Genomic DNA, 23,718 nt, shown 5'->3' with positions numbered 1-23,718 from the left:
ATGCGCATGTGGCACACACAAGCAGTTTGCTTAGACCACAGCAAACTCTCTGGGGGAGCGCTGACGATATTTGGGTTACTTATCCCCTACCTTGTAAGCCAAATGTAGCATTTTCCCCAGTTGGGGTACCCGCTAATGACTAAAACTCAACATGCTAAAATCAGACTTCACTGTGTTCCGCTCTAAAACGTAAGTTACAGCTCCACGAAGTCCAGCAGGAGACAAAAGGGTTCAGTCATTGCTAACTCGCAAGAAACTACACTTAGTCTTTTTATTCTTCGATCTCTGATGCTGGATTATTGTCATTTAGACTTGGGTGTAGCTGTTGGATATTTTCATTATATTAAATAGGATTATTTGCTTCCTATATTGATGATGGGTAGCTGAATAACACTGATACGATGTCTTCAGCAGACTCTGGTAGGGAACAGCCAAGGCACCTGATTTCTAGGCGACTTTTGATGACTTGTATCCCTTGCTGCAAGAGAACTCCATAATTCAGTGGCTTGCATTCAGAACATCCAGATCATCACCTTCCCTGAGTGAAGAATTCAACAGCAAATGTGATAGTCTTTCGTTTTATTGGATCTGCAAATAATTATGGACAAAGTCATAAATGGTTGTGAAAGTCATGAGGCTTATTGGCCCCTTTGTATATTATGACTCCAAATTCACAATGCTTTCCTTAGACATTGCAGGCACTGAATTGAATTACGGCAATGTCTTGTTCCACTGTTGGCTCACACTCTGATTGCCTCGAACTGGATCTCTTTCCCAAACACAAAATCACAAATATCAGCCAGTATATCGAAAAGCAATGCTAAGGACAGACAACAAATGCCACCATATATCTCAGGAACAATGGTGCCCACTGTAACTTTTCTTTGAGTTCCAAAAACGAAATATGTCCAAGCTGTTGGTTGTCGCCATCCTATGATATCACCAGAACGTAGAATGAAGACCCTGTGAACATATGCAAAAATAAGAAACTACGGCCATTGTGGTAGGCAGCCCAGAAGTTTTTTTGAAGTCTTACAGTTCCTTCATTGTTATTTGTGAATGGGCGTTTGCATATCGACAAATAAAGAATACAGTCCACTCCGCCAGCAGATGGTGAGCATCAAACAATGAGTATCTTGATTGCCAGTGGCACTACAGAGAAAGCAAAGTCAGCATGGTGAGTGGCCCACTTTTATGGTGTGAGTTAATACAGTTATGTGTAACTATATTTGTATTGAAATACTTATTCTGGGTGGGGAAATTTGAAAGGATTCATTTCGATTGTCTCCCATCCTTAGGCAAAATGCCAGGGACATCAGGTTCCTTGAGGTAATTTTTCTTGTTTCAAAAGGAGCTATCATATTGCCATTAGACCGCTTGCCTACAACGCATGAAACGAGAGTGAGAGAAATGAAATGCCATGCAGGTCTTTCATCCATTAACCCTATAGTAAATAGATGGAGAAACCTTAAAATATAACTCAGTCCATTTTCAATATGCAGGTTACCTGACTAATTATGTCCAGTTTGTTTTTAATTTCCACTTTCCACAATTGACCAACACAAATGAAATTGTATATAACAGTGCCTGTCCATACATTTCCAAGCTCAGCAGCCACTTGTTTGGAGCAGTTGAGATTTTAAATAAAAATATAGCAGCTGTACAAGCCATCAACCAGGATACCTTTCACGTTGAAGCATAGAAAGGAAATGTTATTGCCAAGAAAATCATGTCTTGTACCAAACATGAACTAAGTGCCTCCCTTCAAATTGATAAAAGCAGGTCTAAATAATTTCTGTTCCATTCCAGGAACTGTATGTTGAAGTCTATTTTAAGCGCTGTTTAAGCCATCTATGTGATCATAATCCAAAATCCAACAGGTCTATACTTATGGTGAGGGTGAAACCACCTGGTTAAAATAAACAGATGCGCACGAGGAGAAAAGGTTCTACGAGGCAGGGCGCCATGCATGTGGTTCATCCAAAAACAAACTTTCCTTCTGCACATAAGAGGGCCAGCGACCTGCACAGTTCTTTTTTCTTTTAGCTCATTTTTTTTGTAATCATCCCTGGTATAAAAGAAGTTACTTACTTTTACTAACAATGTTTCTGGTGAACATTCTATCTAAGCACAGATTCCTCACCTTAGAATATTCCCCAGGCACCAGAATGGTTCTGGACTAGCCCTGGGCACCGCACCCAAACCGACAGACCACGCACGCAACCTGGGCTTCATCCTGGACTCCTCCCTCTCCATGACCAGACAAGTCAACGCTGTCTCCTCGTCGTGCTTCAACATCCTGCGCATGCTACGGAAGATCTTCCGGTGGATCCCCACCGAGACCAGGAAGACGGTCACCCAGGCCCTCGTCACCAGCTGACTGGACTACGGCAACGCCCTCTACGCCGGAACCACCGCCAAGCTCCAGGAGAGACTCCAGCGGATCCAGAACGACTCAGCTAGACTCATCCTCGACATCCCACGAAACAGCCACATCTCCGGACATCTGAGAGACCTGCATTGGCTCCCCGTCAACAAAAGAATCACCTTCCGTCTCCTCACCCATGCACACAAAGCCCTACACGATCAAGGCCCGAGCTACCTCAACAACCGTATCAACTTCTACGCTCCCAAACGCCACCTCCGATCAGCCAGTCACGCCCTCGCCGCCGTCCCCCGCATCCGAAGAACGACAACAGGAGGAAGGTCCTTCTCCTACCTGGCCGCCAAGACCTGGAACTCCCTCCCTCCCGACCTGTGCCTGACCCAAGACCACCTCTCCTTCAGGAAGAAGCTCAAGACCTGGCTGTTCGAGCAGTAGCAGCACCCCCCCTCCCCCCTCCTCCCCTCCCCCCCCGCCCCCCAAGCGCCTTGAGACCCTCCGGGTAAGTAGTGCGCTCTATAAATGTCTTTGATTGATTGATTGATTGACTAGTTTCTCCATGGTTGTGATACTGCACATGGCTAGGTGGCACTATGTGGCTCCACGCTGACTCCACACCCACTGGAAGAGATGTAGTGGAGTTACATAGGAGGATCACACTTGTTCGCTGAAGCCACTTTCTTGCCTTTTTTTCTGCGCCTTCAGATGTGGATCATGAAGGGCTGCTGTAACAGTGTGCTTAACCACTTGGGACCTTTTTACGTCTTAAAAAGAGTCCAGGTAACAAAACGTGGAGGTGGGAGGGTTGTGAGGAATTTCCAGTGTTCTTTTGATGGATTCTTCCAACCATAGACTCATCACCTTAGAATAAATACCAAAGCGGTACCTCACTAGGCAGAAAGTTCTATGGAGAGGACACAGACGTAAACGTCTTGAAAGACAGAGTAGGCGAAATGCCCTTCTCGCAGGACCCAACTGTCAAGGCAGTAAAGCTCTGTGAACATATTCACCGACGCCCACGTCGCAGCTTAGCATATGCCAAGAGCAAGCACTCCACGTGACAAAGCAGTGATAGCAGTCTTAGCCCTGGAAGAATGGGCTCTCAGATCCTCTGGAAAGTCTTTATTAGCCAGCGCGTTAAAGTATACAAAATGAGATGGATGGAAAGATTGAATTGATCTTGTCCACTGGTAAATTACTTGGGCTGAATCAAAGTCCATTGCTATTTTGCACACCAAGCTACGTCATTTTGGACCCAGCCATATGCAGATCAGTCTTCACCCTGTTCTAATGGGAACCGTCCAGCCTGAGGCTTTCTCTGAACAACCCAAGCACAGTTTTGCTCTTGATAGGGCTCAACAGTCAGGTATAGTTTGGTTCCAATGGCACAGCATGCATGAGACCCTAGGTCAATGCATTGCAAATCGTAATGCAGAGGACTATGCACCTCAACAGGATCCTTTTCTACACAGCATTCACTTTTTTGGTTCTGGAGAACCCCACAAATAGTTGGTAGTCTACTTGATAGCCCATAGTACAATCAATGTAAAACCTTAAAGCCCCTTTTGGGGTCTGGCCGATAGAACCTCTCTCCTCCTCTTTCGATGAGTGAGGAGGAACAAAGAGGCATTTTGAGGGATTGTGCAAGGGAGTCATGACTTTAGGCAAGAATGCCACTCAAGTCCTCAGCATCAACTTGTCTGGTAAAAAGATTGAGTAGAGTGGCTACACCGAAAGTGCCTGAAGATTACCCACTTGATAGGCTGAAGTAATTGCAAAGAGTAAGACAGTCCTTAAAATAAGAAGATGCAGCTACGCTTTGGCTCAAAGGAGGTACGTATGAGAAATGTCAAGATCAATTATAGGTACCACTGTAGGATTACAAATTGCTTATGTGTCAAACCTTTAATATCGGTCATTATAACAGGTAATTTTTCTGGCAAACATAGAGAAGCACAATGGGCCGACAAATAACATTTAAGACCTTGCTGGGCTGAAGAGGAAACAAACAGAAAGACGTCTGATAGCTTTGCTTATAAAGGGTCAGTCTCGCAAATGCCACATAAGCCCAAAAATGTGTCCCAGTGCCTGGCATAAATGCATTTTGTGGAAAGTCCCTGATTGCATGAATGACATCCAACATTTCAGGCTGCAGATTAAATGTAGTCAACAGCGACCGCTCAAACTCCACACGTGTAGCGGTACATTGCGCAGAACCTGGGTGGAGGACCCTGTTGCTGAGAAAGGAGGTCCTTGCAAAGTGGTAGCCTGATCAGAGGATAGATGCTCATGCCGAGAAGGTTCGGATGCTGCCCTCTCCTGGCCCAATTGGGAGCCACCTTAAGAGTACCAAAAGGCCCAATCAGCACCTAAACTCCCTGGGCTCAGAAGTCATCCACATTTACTCAATCAACTACCCTATTGCTTATTTGGACTGCTACCCCTCCATAATCAAGTCTCCGATACCTACTCAAATTTCCATTTGTTGGTAAGCTTTTAATTCCTCATCTCTGAATGTACTGCTGCAGTGGCGCTGGAACAATTTTCTGAGTTGGTGGATGTGGACCATTGCGTCGAGTAACTAAAATCCTATGGGTTGTGAAAATCCCAAGCGCTACTACAAATCTGAGCATTCCACATAAGTAAGCCAATTTCAGCAACTCCGGTTTGATTGGGGCCATTTGCATATGTGAATTAGTACGGTGGTCTCAACTGGACTCCTAGTTGATGTGGGTCAACCCCCTTGAATATCGGCGTACCCCATCTCAACAGTATGCCACATCCAGAAAATGAATTGATTGTGAAGTTTACCAAGCCAAAGAAGGGCTGCAAAAAAATATAGAGTGGTGTGTCACTTTCCATTGCTACTGAAAGTGTGGAAATTATTTGCAAAATGCTGTTGGTGGAGGTGCAATAATTTACAGACTTGCTATGCTGTTCCTCTCCCTCCTGATACTAGCCTTACAAAACCATTTAGTATATATCAATTTAAAAAGTGACCTTGATGTATTCTTCCTCTGCAATCCAAAACCCTTTATATATATCCAGTATAAAAATGTTTTGTCTAGTCTGGGCTATTTCAGAAATTGATGCATCCTGAAACAGCTGCTGTAAGGACAACCATTAATTATTCAATACCTCTGTAGAACCAGGTACTATTCCTCCAACATGGAAATCTGGACAGATTAGTCAATTAAAAAAAAAAAAAAAAAAAAAGAAGAAGAACATGGACCCCCTAATTCTTTCAAATTACAGACCAATTTCCATACTCCCTCTCTTAGGTAAGCTGATCGACGGCATAGTCAGCGAGCAGCTGACTAAGTATCTTGAAGCTAATCAGATCTTGGATCTTGGATCTTTCACAGTCAGGTTTCAGAGCCGAGCATAGCACAGAATCAGCCTTGGTTACAGTAATCGATATTATTAGGTGCACGCTGAATTCAGATGTACCAGCCATGCTTGAGCTCTTAGACCTATCTGCCGCATTTGACATGTTATCCCATGACAGACTACTCTTACGATTAAAAGAGATTGGAATTATGGGGTCGGCCTTAGCCTGGCTCCAGGACTTTTTGATAGACAGAAGGCAATGTATTTCGCGGGGAACATTTAAATCCAAACCCAGGCTAGTTGATAAGGGGGTATCGCAGGGGTCCTGCCTGAGCCCCAAGATGTTTAACATTTACTTAGCACCCCGTGCCAAAGTCATTAGAGCCTAGGGGTTTGAAAGAGGGTCTTACGCAGACGGCACGCAGTTGTCCATTACTCTTGAGGGAGACACTGACAAAGCAAAGACCTGTTTCATGGTGGGCTTGAACGAACATGCGGATTGGGATGGCTAACAACTTTCTTCAGCTGAATCCAGGCAAAAACTAAATAATTGTGTGTGGTAAAGGCCAAGACCTGTGGTCTACAGACTGGTGGCCTTCGGAGTTAGGCAAGCCCCCCCTCCGCCTCCTAGTATGGTAGCTAAAAACCTCTGTGTCAAGGTGGACCAGGAACTAAGCATGAGCAAGCAGGTTATAGCCACTACAGGCACCTGCTTTTCCACTTTGCACCTAACCAAGAAAGCCTTGCCATTCCTCCAACTGACAGCTAGAGTTAATCGGTGGGATTACGGTAATACGCTATTGGCTTCTGCCAACAAGTCTTTAATAGCCAAATTACAGGTCATACAAAAAACTGCCACACGACTGATTTGCAATCAGCCCCCCAGAATGCCCTCGACTCCTCTTTAACAATCCTTGCATTGGTTGCCAGTGAAGAAAATAATTACTTTTAAAATCTTCTGCTTAACTTTTAAAGCACTCCAGGGAAAATAATCCCAATATCTCTTGCGTAAACTCAAGCGCTATCTTCCCACTAGGAATTTGCGTTTCTGTGATAAAGAGATGCTTGTGATTCCACGCATCTGTCATGCTAAATATGGTGGTGAGGCCTTTCATATGTGGCACCCTCCATATTGAACAATTTGCCTTACTCTTCAAACTTATTCCAACTACTCCATTTTCAGAAAATCATTAAAAACTGTACTGTTTTAGATCACATACAGAGGTGCTAAATTTACTGAGTGCCGAGATACCCCGTTGGGGCTGATTTGCGCGCTATGTCAAACTAGGTTTAATAATAATAATAATAATAATAATAATAATAATAATAATACTGTGACAGGAGAAACAATGGCCATGAAGAATGCGGTATTCTTCTAAAGTAAAAAGCAAAAGGCCTTCGATTTCGGAAATACAGTGTGCCAACAGAAATAATTTCCCCTAGTGCTGCCCTGCAATAAAATATTACCTCAATACCGGACTGTGAAACTGTTTCTCGGATTATTGTTCAAAGGGTAACTAAACAAACATATTATAGCAGAGGCCAATGCCAACTAAATAAAGGTTTGTGATCTATATCATCTTAACTCCTCAACTGTGATTCCTGGATTAGCAGGACACCATTTTGCCAATTTTTTTACGTCATAAACAATGTTTTCACTGGTGGTAATCCAACTGATTCACCTAAAACCACATGAATGCACTTCAAAGAATCCAATAATTTCTTACATGAAAGTTTAAGACTGAATACACGATGTCCTGCTGATGTAGAGCAATCTGGAAACCCTATTCCTAGTATTGCAAAATGAAGGCAAAGCCGGCATTGGGCAGCCGGCAGTCTTGGAGTACAGCTCATGGAGAGCAGCAGTATTGCCTCCGTGCTCCAAATACAGTGTTGGTACCTGCAAACGTGGAGATCATCTTATAAAATGGTGTGGAACCCAATTTAGGAGTTATTCTAAATGTATATATTAACTGATTACATATGACACATTGAAATAAATGTGAAACCCAAGATCACAAAGTTTAAAAGAAACACAATGGTATTATTTTTGGCAACGGAGCTAAAATGGTAGGTCAATCCCAAATTCAGAAGATACGTTTTTGCTGTGCTTTATCCCTCGATTGGTGAGGAGTTTGTGTTACTATGCATCATGCCTCACTTTAAACAGTTACTGAATGTTTTGCCCTATTTTAACAGGATATATAGCAGAAGCGTTTTGTTAGTGGTGATGTTGTAAGGTCTTTGCATGCTGTGCTACGATTTTAGTTTTTCACTGAAATGGTAATATTTTATCACATAAGTGGTTTTACAGGTAAATTGATAGGTGTTGTTTCCGAGTCATTTATGTGGAATTCCCTTCTCCCATGAGTAGAAGTTTTACCAGGTGCAGAAATTCACCAGGTGAAACAATGCTTTTCTGCACACATTTTCCACTTGCATCAAAAGTGTGTGGAATCCAGGATTCACATACAGTACCGAGCCCAGTATTTCCAGTATCAATGTTATTCTGCATTATGGGTAAACGTGTGATAAGGTGGGGAATAGTAGTTGTGGCCTCAGTTTTACTACTTTTTGTAACTGGTCATACCAGAATGAGTGCCATGATTTACTCGCACAGCTTGATGTGTGGAAACTGGTTTCAGCATTGAGGAGCTGTTTTTGCACTCTCAACCAGCACAAACAGGTAAAAATGAAAATTAATGGAACTCTACATCAATGATACATTTATCATTACACTCCTATGTCAGAAAATACAATAAGTGTACATCTTACATTCTATCAGTTTAATATAAAAAAATAGCACCTCTCCCAATCATAGAAATATTAAATGAGAGCAGGTTTTAACACCTGCCAGCTCAAATAAATATTTGTTTCCAAATTCTTAGTTTCCAACACACTTAAAGTTGAAAAGAAAATGGGCTTCGCTTATACTTCTCTTGCTGCGGATATTATTTTAAATAATTGTAATATTTACTTTCTTAAGTGAGCAGAAGCACTTGACGGGTGTCTTCCACGCAAAGTACTTAAGCCTTTTACGCAGAACTCCTAGAAAGAAGGAGCAATAATTTGTCAGATCCTGCCTGGCCTTTTACTCCGTGTGATAACACGGAACAAAGGCTGCTAGAAATCAAAACACAAGCCTCTTTAATCCTTAGTTTGCCATAAACTGCGTCAGGGTGGCCTGGTGATGCTGCAGCACTTCTCACATCCCGTGTCCCAGGGCCAGAGCAGTTGGCAGCTTCCTATGGGACCAGCTGTTCCCCGGAGTGAGCGGCTAATGGATCCTTAAATAGAAAAGAATACGTGTATGATTTTAAAAGTACATCCCGGGACTACAACAAGACAGTGAGTGTATGCATTACTGCTAAATTAAAATAATCAGCACGAGATCGATGGACAGACCTCGGCACCATCACTGAACCAAGAGCGATCTCTTCTGCAGACGCAGTTCATCATTTCTTGACAGACACGAACTTCCAGTCAGGGCGAGGAGGTGCCCCTTTAATTCGTGCGGCGGAGGCGCCCTGCTCGGCTCGTCTCTTGGCAGCACAGACATGGGCGGGGAGGGAGGGTCGGTGACTCAGAGCTCCCACTTTCCTGCACAGTTGGCAGGCGAACAAGAACGCGTCGAGGCGGAGCAGCCCGTTCCAGTGTGCAGAGGCAGACGAGGGTAAAACACTGCTTCGCCTCGGGATCCAGCAAAGCCCTTCGGCGACCCCTCAGAGACGGCCTTACGACCACCACCAACCCAGTCAAAATGTTCCTCGTGAAACAGGCACTCGGGGGAATATCAAAAGGTGGCCAGGCAGGTGGCATCATGAACGTAATTGGAGGGTTGATACCCGGCCAGGGTGGCAGCAGTGCTGGTGGGAGCCGTGGAGGTGGAGGAGGTGGAGGTGGTGGAGGGGGTTTTGGTGGTGCCGGTGGCGTTCTCGGAGGAATTATTAACATCATCAGTGAAGCAGCAGCAAGCTACAACCCTGAGCCCCCACCTGCTCCCAGCAGCAATTTTACCAATGTGGAAGCCAATGAAAGCCCAGAAGTCCGCCAATTCCGCCGCCTCTTCCTGCAGCTGGCCGGGGAGGACATGGAGGTTTGCCCAACAGAGCTGATGAACATCCTGAACAAGGTGGTTACTCGACACCAAGACCTGAGGACCGAAGGCTTTAGCCTGGACTCATGCCGTAGCATGGTGGCTGTCATGGACACTGATGGCACGGGGAAGCTGGGCTTTGACCAGTTCAAGTACCTATGGAACAACATCAAGAAGTGGCAGTGCGTGTTCAAAAGTTTCGACCGCAATCAGGAAGGCTTCATCAGGAGTTCCGAAGTACCAGCAGCTCTGCAGGCTGCTGGGTTTCAGCTCAATGAGCAGCTGCAACACATGCTGGTCCGCCGCTACGCAGACGATGATGGAAATGTCAACTTTGATAACTTTATCAGCAGCATGGTACGGCTGGATGGCATGTTCCGTGCCTTTAAGGCTCTGGATAGAGATATGGATGGGCAGATCAGCGTCAGCCAAGAGGACTGGCTCAAGATGACTATGTATTCTTGAGGACAAGAAGTGGGGAGGCTAATGTTTTGGTGAGGTGGAACCTTAACATTTTATCTTTGAGCTGTTTGGAGTCCTGCCTTAAAACATATATATTGTATTTAGTACTTTCCACAGGTCCACAGTACCCTATGTTAACTGCTGATGCCGCAGATATGAAACACATTAATGTAAATCAGCTGTTGTATCTCATTTCTTCTCAATTAGGCCGAGTGCCCTGCAGTATGGCTGTCATATTACCAACAAGAAACTCTCCCTTTTTCATGTTTCTTTTCTAAAGTTATACAAGCTTCTCCAATATATACTGTTAAATTCCCTTAAAAACATATATCTTTCTGCCAAGTTAAAAATAAATGTCAATTACCTATCAAACAAATTCTATACCGTATGCAAATTGAATATTTGAGTTATCGAAATGTTCTTTAGTGCACATATTTTTTTTTTTTAACAATTATACTGTTAGTACGTGGTTTTCTGTTTACCTTTATTTTAATGGCAAACTAGATTAACATTATAGGTAACATTGTTAGCTTAGACGCTTCATAATAACCAATTTAAAATGTAAACAGTGAAATGCATTTCGGAAAATAAAACTCAGCGGTACAATGAAAACGAAAAGTAAGTGCCTGTTCCTATATGCATATATGGTCAGCGGAGGATCCACAAACAAGAAACGCTTTGTTTTTCCATAAAGCTTTAGCTTTGGAACAGATCATGTCCCAGTGCCGGCTGTGCCACACCCATGAGAAATTTCGAGCATACACAATGGAAATATAAGCTGCAGCGAAACGAGAGCTCACCTAAGTCTGCTGTTAGCAGCACACGCAGTCGAGCCCAAACAATAGCAATGCAAGGTGATGCGATGCAGTGCTCAAGTTGTACAGGTGGTGGGCACCGGCAATCATTTTTTGGAGAGCAGGACTTATGTTTTTTATTATTAGAATTTAACCCAGGGTAAGATGCAAAAAATCTAAAAACGCAGAAAACAGCAGAGAGAGAACAATAAGAAAAGACTAGGAAAGAGAGAAAGCAGGGTCGCAAAAGAATCTGCAAGAGGGACATAAAGACGAATTGTATGGGTGGTGGAAGAAAGAGGCATAAATAGAAATCAAGGAAAGGTAGCCTTCGTAATTGGTAACCCTGACATTCGGCAACGGGCTCCTAGGATAACCTTTAGGCCCTTGCACTCGTTGTAGGCATTAATAACTGGGGATGCAATGTAGAGTTTATTGCGCCCTAGACATGACTTCAAAGTATGAATGTAAACCAACCGAAATCCCTGCATGCCAACCATTTAGGTATTTCTTTAAAAAAAACTGATTGTGTGACACTCAGTTTCAACTGGACCACTACATTAGTGACTCATTTTGCAAGGAGCCTGGCTCTGAGCTCCCTAAATGTATCAAGCTTCAGGACATGCACTATTTTGAGTGTGTCCAATAAAGAGGGATCGTGGGCTCAACCACAGATTTTGAGCATATAACTTCACTCCATTCTCTAGTTAACTACGTAAATTAGTTCTATTTGGGGCAAATCTATGTAAAAATGTTTTATATGGAAATCCTGAAACACATTGCATGGGTTTGGCCATCCTGGAACTCCACTGAGCACACCTATGATAGACTGTGTAAGTAAAGTGGTATTAAGTGTCTATAGCACAAGTGAGTAATGCTACACACACATGTCCGTCGAAATCTCCCATGGGCAGAGTAGGCATAGGGAAGGAGGCATGACAAGTGTGGGCGGGCCGGTAAATGCATGGGGAGGAGGTGACAAGCTAAAAATCAATAATGGTTCTCGGAGATTTATTGTTAAACATTGGCCAATTTTGGCCGCATTAACAAAATACAGTTAAGTAGTACATATGATAACTTTGGTTCTAATCAATACTGTTGCCGCTGCAGAGTATTTATCTTTCAAACTGGCGTGCTGATAATCTGGGGCCCCTGAACTTTTTCTCCTCTTGCAACATGATAGACCTGTAGTGGCCACTGAACCTGCCCCCTGGCCAGTTCACGTTGCCAGTGGCGTACTGCGCTGCCATAGATGTAGTGTTCCTAGCTGTGGGCGATTCCAACAGCAGCTACTGTGGCCGGGCTTTGTTGGGTGCAGCCATTTCCTGTGGGCAGGCAAGCAGGTTCTACTTACTACAGGGCATGTCTGAAGTGATTAAGTTATTAACCTTGGGTGTTAACGGTTAGGGAGCCCACCAAATGCAGCACAAATCAGGATTTTGTAGGTTCTCCATCATAACTATAACACCCACTTAGTAGAAATTGTGTAGGCAAAAGTATGGGTCTCAATCAAAACCTTTAGTTCACAAAATTGAGGTCATAATCATGAATAGATATTTTTCTAATTTCACAGAAATGACATTGTATGTGGTATTTGCAAGGAAATATGTGATATACGTATAGTGAGGACCTAACCAAAAAGACAGTGGAGCTGTGTACAGGGGCAAAGGAATGCTTACATTCGACAAGTGATAGGAGTGGTAGATGGTTATTAGATCGTTCCTCCACTGTTATGTAGTCATACATGTGAGCTATATAGTTAGGTTACAAAAAGTTTTACTATTTTAGAACAGTGATCCCATGGGCTAGTCTAAACAAAAAATGACACTGGTCTCTTTCCGCACTAGCCAGACTCAAAAATTGATAAATATACCCAACCACGGGGTACACATTAGTCTCCTACTGGTCCACACCAAGTGCTTCATCTCTATACTGTAATACTAGAGAAAACTCCACATCAAGATTTCAGCCGACTCAACCAACGGTCTTGTAGTCATACTCTGGTCGCAAATGACTGCCTCCTACTCAGAGAAGAGGAAGAGACGAGCTTAGAAACTGAAGTGTTGGTCATGCCCCTATCAACCAGGCTCTTCTGCTGTCCATAACACACTGTCTGCATGGAATATGCAGACTGCATTTAAAATATACTGCTAGCAAAGCCTGCAGAGGAAGAGCCTAGCTAAAACCATGTTCAAGCAAGTTAATGTCAGATGATCTAAAAAAGCTTTAGGATGTTAACCGATGTGCTAACACTGAAATACGAACCTCTTTTCAAATCCACGCTAAACTGGAGTCCCGCCATTCTGAGGGAAGCTGGGTAAGTCTCCTTCGCCAGAACAACACTTGTTCTCTTTTTTAAGGGTCGTTCCTCTGAAATATAATTGCTTACTAAAAACAAAAGTGAATACTTCAGGCATAAAAACCTTATGGAGAGGAGGAATTTTTCCAGGTAGGTTGTGGAGGGCCCAGAAAAGGCTTATGGGATATAAAATATAGGTTTGTACTTCCTTGGAAGTGGACGGGTGAGGGCAATAGGATGTTATGAGGCAGGCCTATTCAGTTTTGTTCTGGCGGGGCAGAAGCCCACCAACTTCATTATTTTCATAGGTGTCCCAAACATGAGCAGAGAGCAAGCTTTCCTAAAATTTTAGGTATAACCAAACTAAATCTCGCCTAACTGGAGATGACCTGCCTTTCGAATATGAGAAGGGCATGGGGCGAACCCCACTGCTCAAAGCAGACCACTCTTAGCCCGGGGAGGATGTAAAATCTGCACATTTAAAAGGTTACATAGGCTCTGCTCAAAAGATAAACTGTGCTGGACCTCTTCTAGTTCCAACACTGGCCATTTAGCAGAAGTGTAGAGCAGGAGACCGTTTCCGTGAGTGGGATAGGTTACATTAGTTACTGTTCATGACACCATCTGGAATAACGGGCCTTACATACCATCATTCCTCTCCTTTAGTGCTAACGCGCATAGTGCTTCATTGCACTTCTGGGTTGGCTGCGCTATATAGATCCAGCAACAAGATCCAGCATTCACCACGTTGAAACAAAAAACAAACACACACAAAACAGTATGTTAGGCAACATCGCAACAGTGCTTAGGTGACCAACGGTGAGCTCGGACATTGCTCCCAACCGCACCTGCCATTCAGACACACCACAACCATCCATAGTCACCATCACCAGGCTTAGAACATCACTCGTAAATGCCTTCTGGCAGACCTATTAGGACAGCAAAATCACATCCCTACAGCTCTTTGAACAAAACACTACTCCCTAATAAAAGATGGACCACAACACAATAAATTATCAAAAGATGACTCGGGCTCCAGTCTGCAACGGAATCATATAATGGAGCACCCGGACAGTTGAAAGCACAGCAAGGCCGTTCTAATGGCAGAGTGTGAGCTATACAAATGCCAACAACTCAAACATAATCCAGTGACAGGTGATATCATTAATAAGCAAGAATATGGTTTAGCCTTAAAAGGGTGTAAGAATAAGTTTATCCAGTCAGAATTATAGCCTGTAATACTCTTTTTAGGTCAGGCCTTTGAGACAATTCACCAAACTAGTGTTTTTGAAAAAGAAATCATACATAATCAGGGCTCCCAGTTTTATGGTATTTTTTGTTTTACTATTTTTGTCTGTATTTATCCATATTTATTTTGAACCCATTCGATTGGTATTTATCCATATTCATTTAATGTTTACAGAGAAAATGGACTCATAAAATGGTATATTTCCACATTTATTTAAGTGATAAACTTGCACTCAAAGTTTGATGCCTGTCGTGTTTTAGCAAATTAGGCGGCAAAAATGGCAAAAAATTACAACCACGAGTAAATATTAGCCTTATATATAAATATAAGCCTGTCTTTAAGGACATCTTATCCCATTGCTTTCCTCCCCGTGTTGTTTGTGATCAGCTATTGGCCTGGAATTCACGAAGAACAGCATGGAAAGTCATTCAGAAGACGAACTATTTTCTGCATTTAAAAATAAATACAGACAGTAACATTGTTTTCTGTCTGTATTGATCTGTAAAAATCAGTAAAAAACTGAAAAACTGGGAGCCTTATTCATAATATACGTTCATAGAAGGGCGAGGATTTATTTTCCTACTCCTTCTTAAAGTTGCTGTTAAAAAGTGGGTAAGCGGCATTGTAATATTGTTGTTGACTGTATTTGAGTGCTCAAGTAAGGCTGATTTATTATTGTACCTTCACAAGTAACATTGCACAACTGAGAGCTTTATTTTAAAACATCGGAAAATCATCAGCTCTGCGAGTATCCTCTGAAAGATGAGAAGAAATGGAGGTAAGGAAGGTAAGTGAGAAACTGAGGGAATAGACAAGAGAATGAAGAGGGAAGTGTGGGGGAAGGAGGGAAGAGTGAAAATAAGAGAAAGGAAAGAGGAAGACAGGAAGTATATTTGAGAGGGAGCAGGGATGGAACAGGAAGATAGAGGCCTGAAATAAAAGAAAGAATAGATAGAAGGAAAACAAAATAATTAAAGAAAAGGTGAAGAGGACCTGGGAGAAATAAAAGGACAATGGAGAGATGTACTGTAGTGACTAAATTGACAACATTCTAAAGTAGAATCTAATCTTGGCTTTCCAATCTGGGAGAAATCACGATTCATAGTTTTGGCCACAAGTGGAGCACCTGTGCATGATCACAGATCCTGGGTGAATTAACATTTCCCATCACAGGCCAGTCATAGAAACGCAAAAAGTCAAAAAAGTTCAGCAGATTACCTGCATTACCAACCGTAACAAGAGGGGATTGAAAATTGCGTTCCACCAGGGTGGCAAAGTAAAGTATGGCAAACACATCAGCTCGTATGTTTGCAGGTATTGAAAATCTGTCATTTTTCACCAAGGGAGCACATGTAAATATTTGCTTGTAAAATGCTAAAATAGATGCCTTGCCAGGTTGGGGAAGGAAACTAAAAGAACTCACATTTCATGGTCCGCCAGGGAATGGTTCACTGTGAAAACCATCAAAACAATGAAGAGAAAAAAAAGGGAATTGTCAGCCCTATGGTACAATCCAGTTCAGTATTCATTACGGACAGGGAGGACCCTTTTATTTCAACGAGTACCACAAAAATTGAAAACTCTCTCTCAAATGAAGTCAACGTGTTGTCCTGTCCTAAGTGTGGAAAAGAGTTTGGAAGGCTACAAAGTAGGGCTCAACAGGATAAAACTACTGAAAATCATATTTCTCAAAGAATGAAGGTGGAGTACTGCCAGGCAACATAGAGCAGCATGTACAATCCACAAGGAGTGAATAAAGAGTTGATAACATCAGAGAACAAACATGTATATAAAGTATACAAATGATAGGTGGAATGCTTGAAGTATTCTCAGCCACTAGTAATTACTCGGGCCGCTTCCCAGTTTCATCGTTTTTTGTCCAGCATGCCACCCAAGACAGGAACCCGCCATATCCAAATCAGCCGTGGTTCTTCTATTAAAAGTCAAGCAATCAAGCAACCCTAGCCCGGTTTTGGCCCATTTTTGTGTTCTTCAGGTGGGCATTGAGCGATTAACAATGGGTTTCCCTCAATATTAATTTTCTCTGCATATTACAGAGGTATTCAGGTCGTTTTAAAAACGCAGCACCATTCATCCATGTAAGACAAAATAATTTCAGAATGGCACCCTGCTGCTCTGCTGCAAAGTGCTGGTGAGGACTACTATGCATTCCAAAAGCTCAAAATGTATGTTTGACTTTAACACTCCTTCACAGTGCCAGCAGAGCTGCACACGAGTGCTGGGAACTCACACGTTCACCACACAATTACTAGCGTATTTACTGACTCTCCTTACTTGTGGAAATCTTGGCACTCTTTTAGCAGTGAAAGTGACTAGCAGCAGTCTTCTGTGCCTGCTGCGGAATGAGACCACCAGTTGTTAGCTAGCGGTAGAGTGGAGGTGGAGTGAATGAGGCAACGCAGAAGATTTGCACCGCACAGGAAAAGGAGGCAACCAGACGTTTCAGGCATGTCAGGGAGCCAAGGTGGGATGAGGGATGGTCTGCTGCAGACTCTACTCTTCTATTGCGCTTTGCTACAGAGGACAGCAGATACCCATACTGGCAGGATCAAGATGGGAGATCTCCCTAGACAATGCCATGTTACGCACAATATGAATTGGCGGGCTACATAAGTCATAATGAAGAATGAGTGTCAGTTTACCACTGTGAATGAACCAGGGTAGACAGCACAAGCTTGTTTTTTTGGTAAAGAGGTTAGATACTGAAGATTTTTTCAGTGCCTGGTTGGGCAGCGGCTTCATTCAAGATTAGTAACTCGTCACACTCAGCCCGTTACGCCCTAAATGATCCCAACCTGAAAAAAATATTTTCTAATAAGTCAGTGGACAACAGCAATTTTCCAGGCCTGTTTGAGGACACGCCCCTTTTTCCTCCACCCTATGCACCGTATGTTTTCCCAGCTCAAGAATGCTTAGAAACAGGTTGTACGCTATTATTCAGTTCTACATTTAAATAAATTTGGTGATAAAATAAAACTTTCGGCTTAATGCAAGTGAAATGGGGAGGGTCTCTCTTTTATGCATTCCATTGAAAAGCCAGACAATGTGCTACCCACTTAAGAATTTAATACCAGTCAATCACTGTATGTTTACAATGTGACCTTTCCATCTAGCACAGGCAGTAAACTGGAAGATAGCTATGCAAAATAGTTCCTGGATATTTCAACTGGGCGATGGTCCAGCGTGCCAATGTTATTTACCTGGAGATCACTACTATATGCACCTTGATTATGTTGTATTGTTTCAAGACATTTTCCAATTTCACAAGCACATACTATACAATAATACACAACAGTTAGTTGGGTAAAGATTTCTGGTGACAAACCTTGTGGTGCATTATGTCACCACAGCATATGAATAGCATAATAGGATCATAATAAACGGTTACCAAATATGTATACTCTATAAATGAAGATACACATATTATAGAAGTAGAACAGTACTACAATAGAGCAACAGTATTATACATTATACATATGTAATTACAAACCCATTTAGCTATGAACTTCAGAATGCTGGAACAAAGTTTACTAAATTCTATTTAGGGTCCTGAAATACACATGAACTTACATAAGTGAAGTTTGGTAATGACTTAGCAAGGACTTCAGATCTTAACATAGCCACCTTCTTAACATATATTACAGCAACCATCTTTGAAAATAGTTAGCTTCAAACTGCCTAACTTCACATATAGATATTTACCACACACCATAGAAGGCGCAACGAAAATGTCTACTAGGGCCCTATTAGAACAGAACTGGACTGGCTCTGCTGACCTTTTGGGGAAGCTATATAGAGTGCTTTTCAGAAAATCAGGTAAGAGATGAGGAACAGAGAGGCTTCCCCAACTAATCCTATGATGGGATCATTTACCTTCTTCAGAAGCTAGAGATTATTCAGAAGCAGAGACTCACAAAGAAGATTCAAGAAGACAGAGTGTCACATTTCTCTAAAGGCAATCAAAAGAAGTTAGAGTAGAGTCAACAACACTTCCACTTACCCTGGATCCCAGATCCAAGAGTGAGATACACTTTAGATCTGCAAAAGATTAGTGATCCAAAGTCCACCAAAAGGGAGCAGTGTCAACCAAAAAGTATTGTTTTACATACAGACTTGACATTACAAGCCCCTAGAACAGGGAAGCGAGGACCGCTGGTAGTGAATTGCCCAAGGCCCTCCATTAAGGACAATGTTATGTTCACACCCGAACTGAACAATAAAATGGGCAAGTTCAGGAGCAGGTTTTCTTAGGACACCAGTGGGATGAGGGGCAAATGGTTAGGCCACACAGTCATGCCATGGTAGCTGTGGGATCTTTTAGATCTTTGACAATTTTAGAGAATGGCTCAAGTGTCCAAGGGAATGGGTAAAATGTTGATCCAGAGGTTCTCTCTTGTTGGGCACACAGATCTCGGTACCTCTTAGGTAATGTCAACTATGCCATTTTAGTAAGTGCTGCTGCTCGATTGTGGACACCCAAGGTTGCCTGCTCACAAAAGCCTTCATGAAAGAGATGGGGCTGTTTGTTCAGACCTTTACTGTACTAGACAAGGACCACATTTTTGAGTGGCCTGTTCTGCGGAGGGAAGCTCGAAAACCCCTTTGCTAACTAGGAGGCAAAGTGGGTGGTGGTTGGCAGGTCCAACACAGCTTCATTTCCACCTTCCCACCAAGAGCAAACTGGAATTGGTTCCATAGAAGAAACAGCAGAATCTCAAGATCCTTTACAGGTGGAAGTTATCCCTTCTTACAGAGCGGGTGATGGAAGGAGGGGCTGGCTGTTTCTAGAGAAATGCAATGAGAATACGAACAATGCTGAGGTCTGTAAAATGTTTCATAACACAGTTCGGGGGCGGGGGCGTAGAAAGAACAATCTGTATGACAACTACCCATTCAGTGCAGCCTGGAGAAAACAGCCTCTATACCAAACGCACAAGAATGAGAAGAGAAGGTGTAATTTAGGTGACATTTTTACCACTATGGGCTTTCCAAAGCAATATTTTCTTGGTAAATAAACAAGAGGGAGCATTGTGGGCTCTCATACACACTAGGGAATTCAATGGTTGGTTGGTGTACAGGCATTTCAATATGCACAGGATTCACCTGAAGCACTAATTGCAGTGAAAGGACAGGGTGGCTAGAATAGATATGAAGGATGCATACCTCTTGGTACTAGTGTACAGACCCTCAACAAGGATATCACCACAAGTACAATTTGGGGAAATATATGAGAGTTTAAGACAGTCACCACGCCCCTATGGTTTTTGGAAGCTGCTGAGACCATCTGTGGCCTGGTTAAGAGGACAAGCAGGGAGGCTTAGTTACTGAACATTTTTTTGGCTCACGATGCAATGGTTTATCTTTTGCAGGAGTATGTGAAGACTTACTTGCCTGGGGACTTAGGAGGAAAAGATGGACTACATTCCAAAGGACAGAGTTTCCAATTGACTCAGCATTTTTGTTTTGTTTTAGTGCTTCTGTAAACATAATATTCATACAATGGACAATTTCGACTCAGTGACAGTCACGAGATCAGGATAGATTACCATCACAGTACATCAGGAGTATTTAATCATCATCATTTTCCATATCCAATCGAAAAAAACTCAGTGTTGGTTAAGCCTCCATCTTTCTAAGGGCAGGACAGCTTCAATAATTAAGGGACTCAGACCGTCTTACAGGGGTGTGGAATCTAATAAAATATCTACTTGTCCATGGGGCAGGTTGCTTCATAAATCTACTTGTCCTGTAACAAAATCCACTTGGCCCTTTGGTGCCATGTAGTGCGGCGACAAATTATGGCAGCAATCTAATTATATAAGAGCTCTGATATAGCCTCTCTGATAATGCCAGGGCTCATACCATAGTAGAGTTTGAATACTTGCAAACCCCTTATGTTGCCAAGTTTCAGCAGATCTACATACTGGTGCTGAATGTAGTGGTAAGCAATAGTTTCAGGGTTAGAATGCCCTTTTGAGTATGTGCAAATCTACTAACTTGCATGTTTTAAGGGTTTTCAACAACTCTTCTCTAATTTTTTCTCATACTGAGAAATGTTGGAAATTTACTCCTGACAATGGCAGACGTAAACCTTCTTCCAGAGTTGGAAAAAACGTTATTGGAGGGAAAGTGAACATGCAAACACTCATTTTCGCATGAGCAAATCTACACATGCATATCTGCTCATGCTAAAATACAGTTCACAAATATTTTCTAGGGATACTATTTCTTGTCCTACTTATGTAAATTCATGGGAATTCATGAAAGCCGTATAGCTGCACTTAACGCAAGGACATATACCATGGGTGCACTTTTGAAACTCTTTATTAATACAGCCCCTAATTTGGTCTGGTATAGATCGTGACCTTTTACGTTCATCAAAATTTTGTCTCTCTCTCTGATCAGCTGACTTCACTATACGTTACAGCATTCTGCTCTTTCACAAGGAGCATATCGGCACACAATGTAGTTTTGTTCAGTGGCAGTAACTACTGTAGGAGTGTGTGCTTTTTGAGACCAAAACCATTTTTTTTTGCCATTGTTTGTTATAATGGTGAGGGCCCGGCAGTTCAGACACTAATATGGTTTTACAAAAACCATGCCAAAACAATCCTCACATTGACGAAACTAAAAAGCAGCCCACCAATTTCAGATCTACTGGCTTTGCCAATGCTGGTTTATTTTTGTTTCCCATAATTTTATTGAAACTGGTTACACTGATTTTCCATTATGAATATTTTTGGCAACTACTAGCATGCATCAACACATGTTACTAAGTGATGCTGCAAAGAAAGGGTACCTGATATTTTACAGTAGTTTAGCTAAATGTTTTTTTCCTGCTTTCATTTTTGTTATGAACATTTTATTATGGAAGCAAAGAATCATCAATTTTGCTTTCTAGCATCTGCAAATATTTGCATCAAATCAGAGAGCTTTCTGGGAGAATTATACATATTGCTAAACTTTGAAAACGTGTACACATTTTTATACTGGAACCACTGTCAGTAGTGCAGTTAGAGCTTACATTTACTTAGAGCGCTCACCCTAATAATAAAGATTTTCAATTAATGAGCCATAAATACAAGTTTGAACAGCATTAACATATGGACAAAAATATTACCTTAACTGCAGACAGAGCCCCTCCCTGACCATAATGTGGTATTGCAAAATGGCAGCCAAAGGGTTTGTGTTGCAGGGGGTTAGGCCCACTTGTCCCAAGGACAAAATACACATGAAGACTTGTTGCAGTTGACCCCAAACAATATGTCCTGGGCGTCGGGCTGGACTGCCAAGAATGTGGAGGTGTTAGCGTCTTATATCTTGGGTGATTTTTCCATGTCCAATCCACTATTGTGCCCACCAGAGAGACAACATTCTGCATCTACCGAAAGGCCTGTTATACACAGAGTAGTCCAGCAACAGAGATTCATTGGTGGCTGGGCCATACAAAGCCTGGAATAGCAGAGCAATCTTTGGGTCAGCACATGTGGTTAGAGCCAGAAACCAGTAGGGTGGGCTGCTGATTTCTGACTCTTACCACAGATGCTGCTGCCTCAAAGTACTTGGTGTACAGTATTGTCCACTGGAGGAAGGTGGTCAGGAGACGAGTTGCAGTTGCACAACAATTGCTTGGAGGACCTGGAGTGATCTGATGCATGTTCAAGGCCAAGATCCATTGGTGCGTCCTCCTCTGTACAGGCAATGTGTCAGCAGTTGACTATGTCCACTGGCTATGAGGGTCAAGATCTAGGACGTCGGCAGAAAAGGGTTCTTGGACAAGATGGAATACCTGCCTGGAAGGACGAATATGGCTGCCAATTGGAATTCTATTGAAGAAATCAAAAAGGTGGTGGGTGGACCGATTGAAGGAATGTGAAGCCACCGGCAATTACTGTGTGCCCCAATCCAGTCTATTTTGTTTTGCAGTCCATGCCGTCTCACACAGGAACCAATCACGTGCAAATAAACCTTGGTCCAGTCCAATGTGAACTGCAGGATAGGCTCACTCCGAGTGTACACAAGCAACTCCAGACTGGTTTTGACCTACTTGGGCCTAATTAGTAGGGTGGTTATGAACCCAAATTCAATTCAAATGGACATTAAATTACATATTCTTTTTATGATAGAAGTTATTGTACAATGTATTTTAAATGTTCATTTCTGATTGTTTATTGCGATTGACTTTAGGACATGGAAATGTTACAGTGTTCACAGCACCGGAAAAGGAGATTTTCGTTCAAAGGCCCAGAAGAGAAGGAGTAAAACCTTTTTTTTTTTATATGATGCTAGCTGGTCAAAGAACTTAACTGTAGCTCACTGCTCTGCCTTAGTCATGAGTTTTGAAGTGCTTTTCACATCACTTCATGTGTATTGTGGCGTTTATTGGTTACTGTTGGCAGCTATTTACCAGTTTACATTTTTTTAATTAAGAAGCATACTCTTTGCCTCTGTATTCATAACAGAAAGGTATTACAGGTAGAAACATTTACATTATCACACAATTCATGTCCTCAGGTTGGTTACTCCTTTAGCTGCAGCTCCATATGCTGTGGCAATCTAGGATATTGGGCATTGCCCACAAATCTCTTCAAGTTGAACCCAGGCCTGTGTAACCTCTATCTTCATATTATACACCCACAGTAGACGTTCTATGATGAGCTTTTCGGAATCAAGGGAACTGTCTGTCTTCAAGGCTTAAAAAGATTTGGTAGAAGAAATTAGTGACACAAAGGCATAACTTCCCTTGAGAGACTTGAATAAGATACCTATGGTAGGGGTATGAAAATACACACTTTCCAGCATGCCTATGGATCAGCTGAATTAGGGTATGAACTTCTTGACTTAGGTTTTGTCCATATTCCTGACCTATCTGTGGATAAAATGCTTAAGCCACAATTCTAGGCTCTTTCTCAAGACATCTCCATCTGTTCTTGCCAACTAAGTTGATATCAAGGATATGAATCACCCCCAATTATTATTATTTTTTAATCCGAAGTGTACACCACCATTAGACTTTGCTTTGTTCCTTGCTTTTCAGCATGAAGCCCGTATTGCCCCTTACTATGAAATGGCAGCATTGTAGTG

The 23,718-nt window shown here is 42.4% G+C and overlaps 2 protein-coding genes across 2 annotated transcripts in view; one reads left to right on the top strand and one right to left on the bottom strand.

The window, feature by feature from the left end:
- The window catches only part of SVBP (small vasohibin binding protein), a 66,491-nt gene that overhangs the window by 31,501 nt on the left and 11,272 nt on the right, over positions 1-23,718 (bottom strand). The window lies entirely within an intron of this gene.
- On the top strand, positions 9,311-10,889 carry LOC147711510 (calpain small subunit 2-like). Its single transcript, XM_086922200.1, has one exon. The coding sequence runs from the start codon at positions 9,474-9,476 to the stop codon at positions 10,272-10,274; it is 801 nt and encodes a 266-aa protein (XP_086778326.1). The 5' UTR covers positions 9,311-9,473; the 3' UTR covers positions 10,275-10,889.

The sequence above is a fragment of the Lissotriton vulgaris genome, chromosome 5 (genome assembly GCF_964263255.1).
Source record: "Lissotriton vulgaris chromosome 5, aLisVul1.2, whole genome shotgun sequence".
In the NCBI taxonomy this organism is placed as follows: Eukaryota; Metazoa; Chordata; class Amphibia; order Caudata; family Salamandridae; genus Lissotriton; species Lissotriton vulgaris.
Note: the sequence above shows the minus strand (reverse complement) of the source record. Positions and strands in the feature narration are given on the sequence as shown.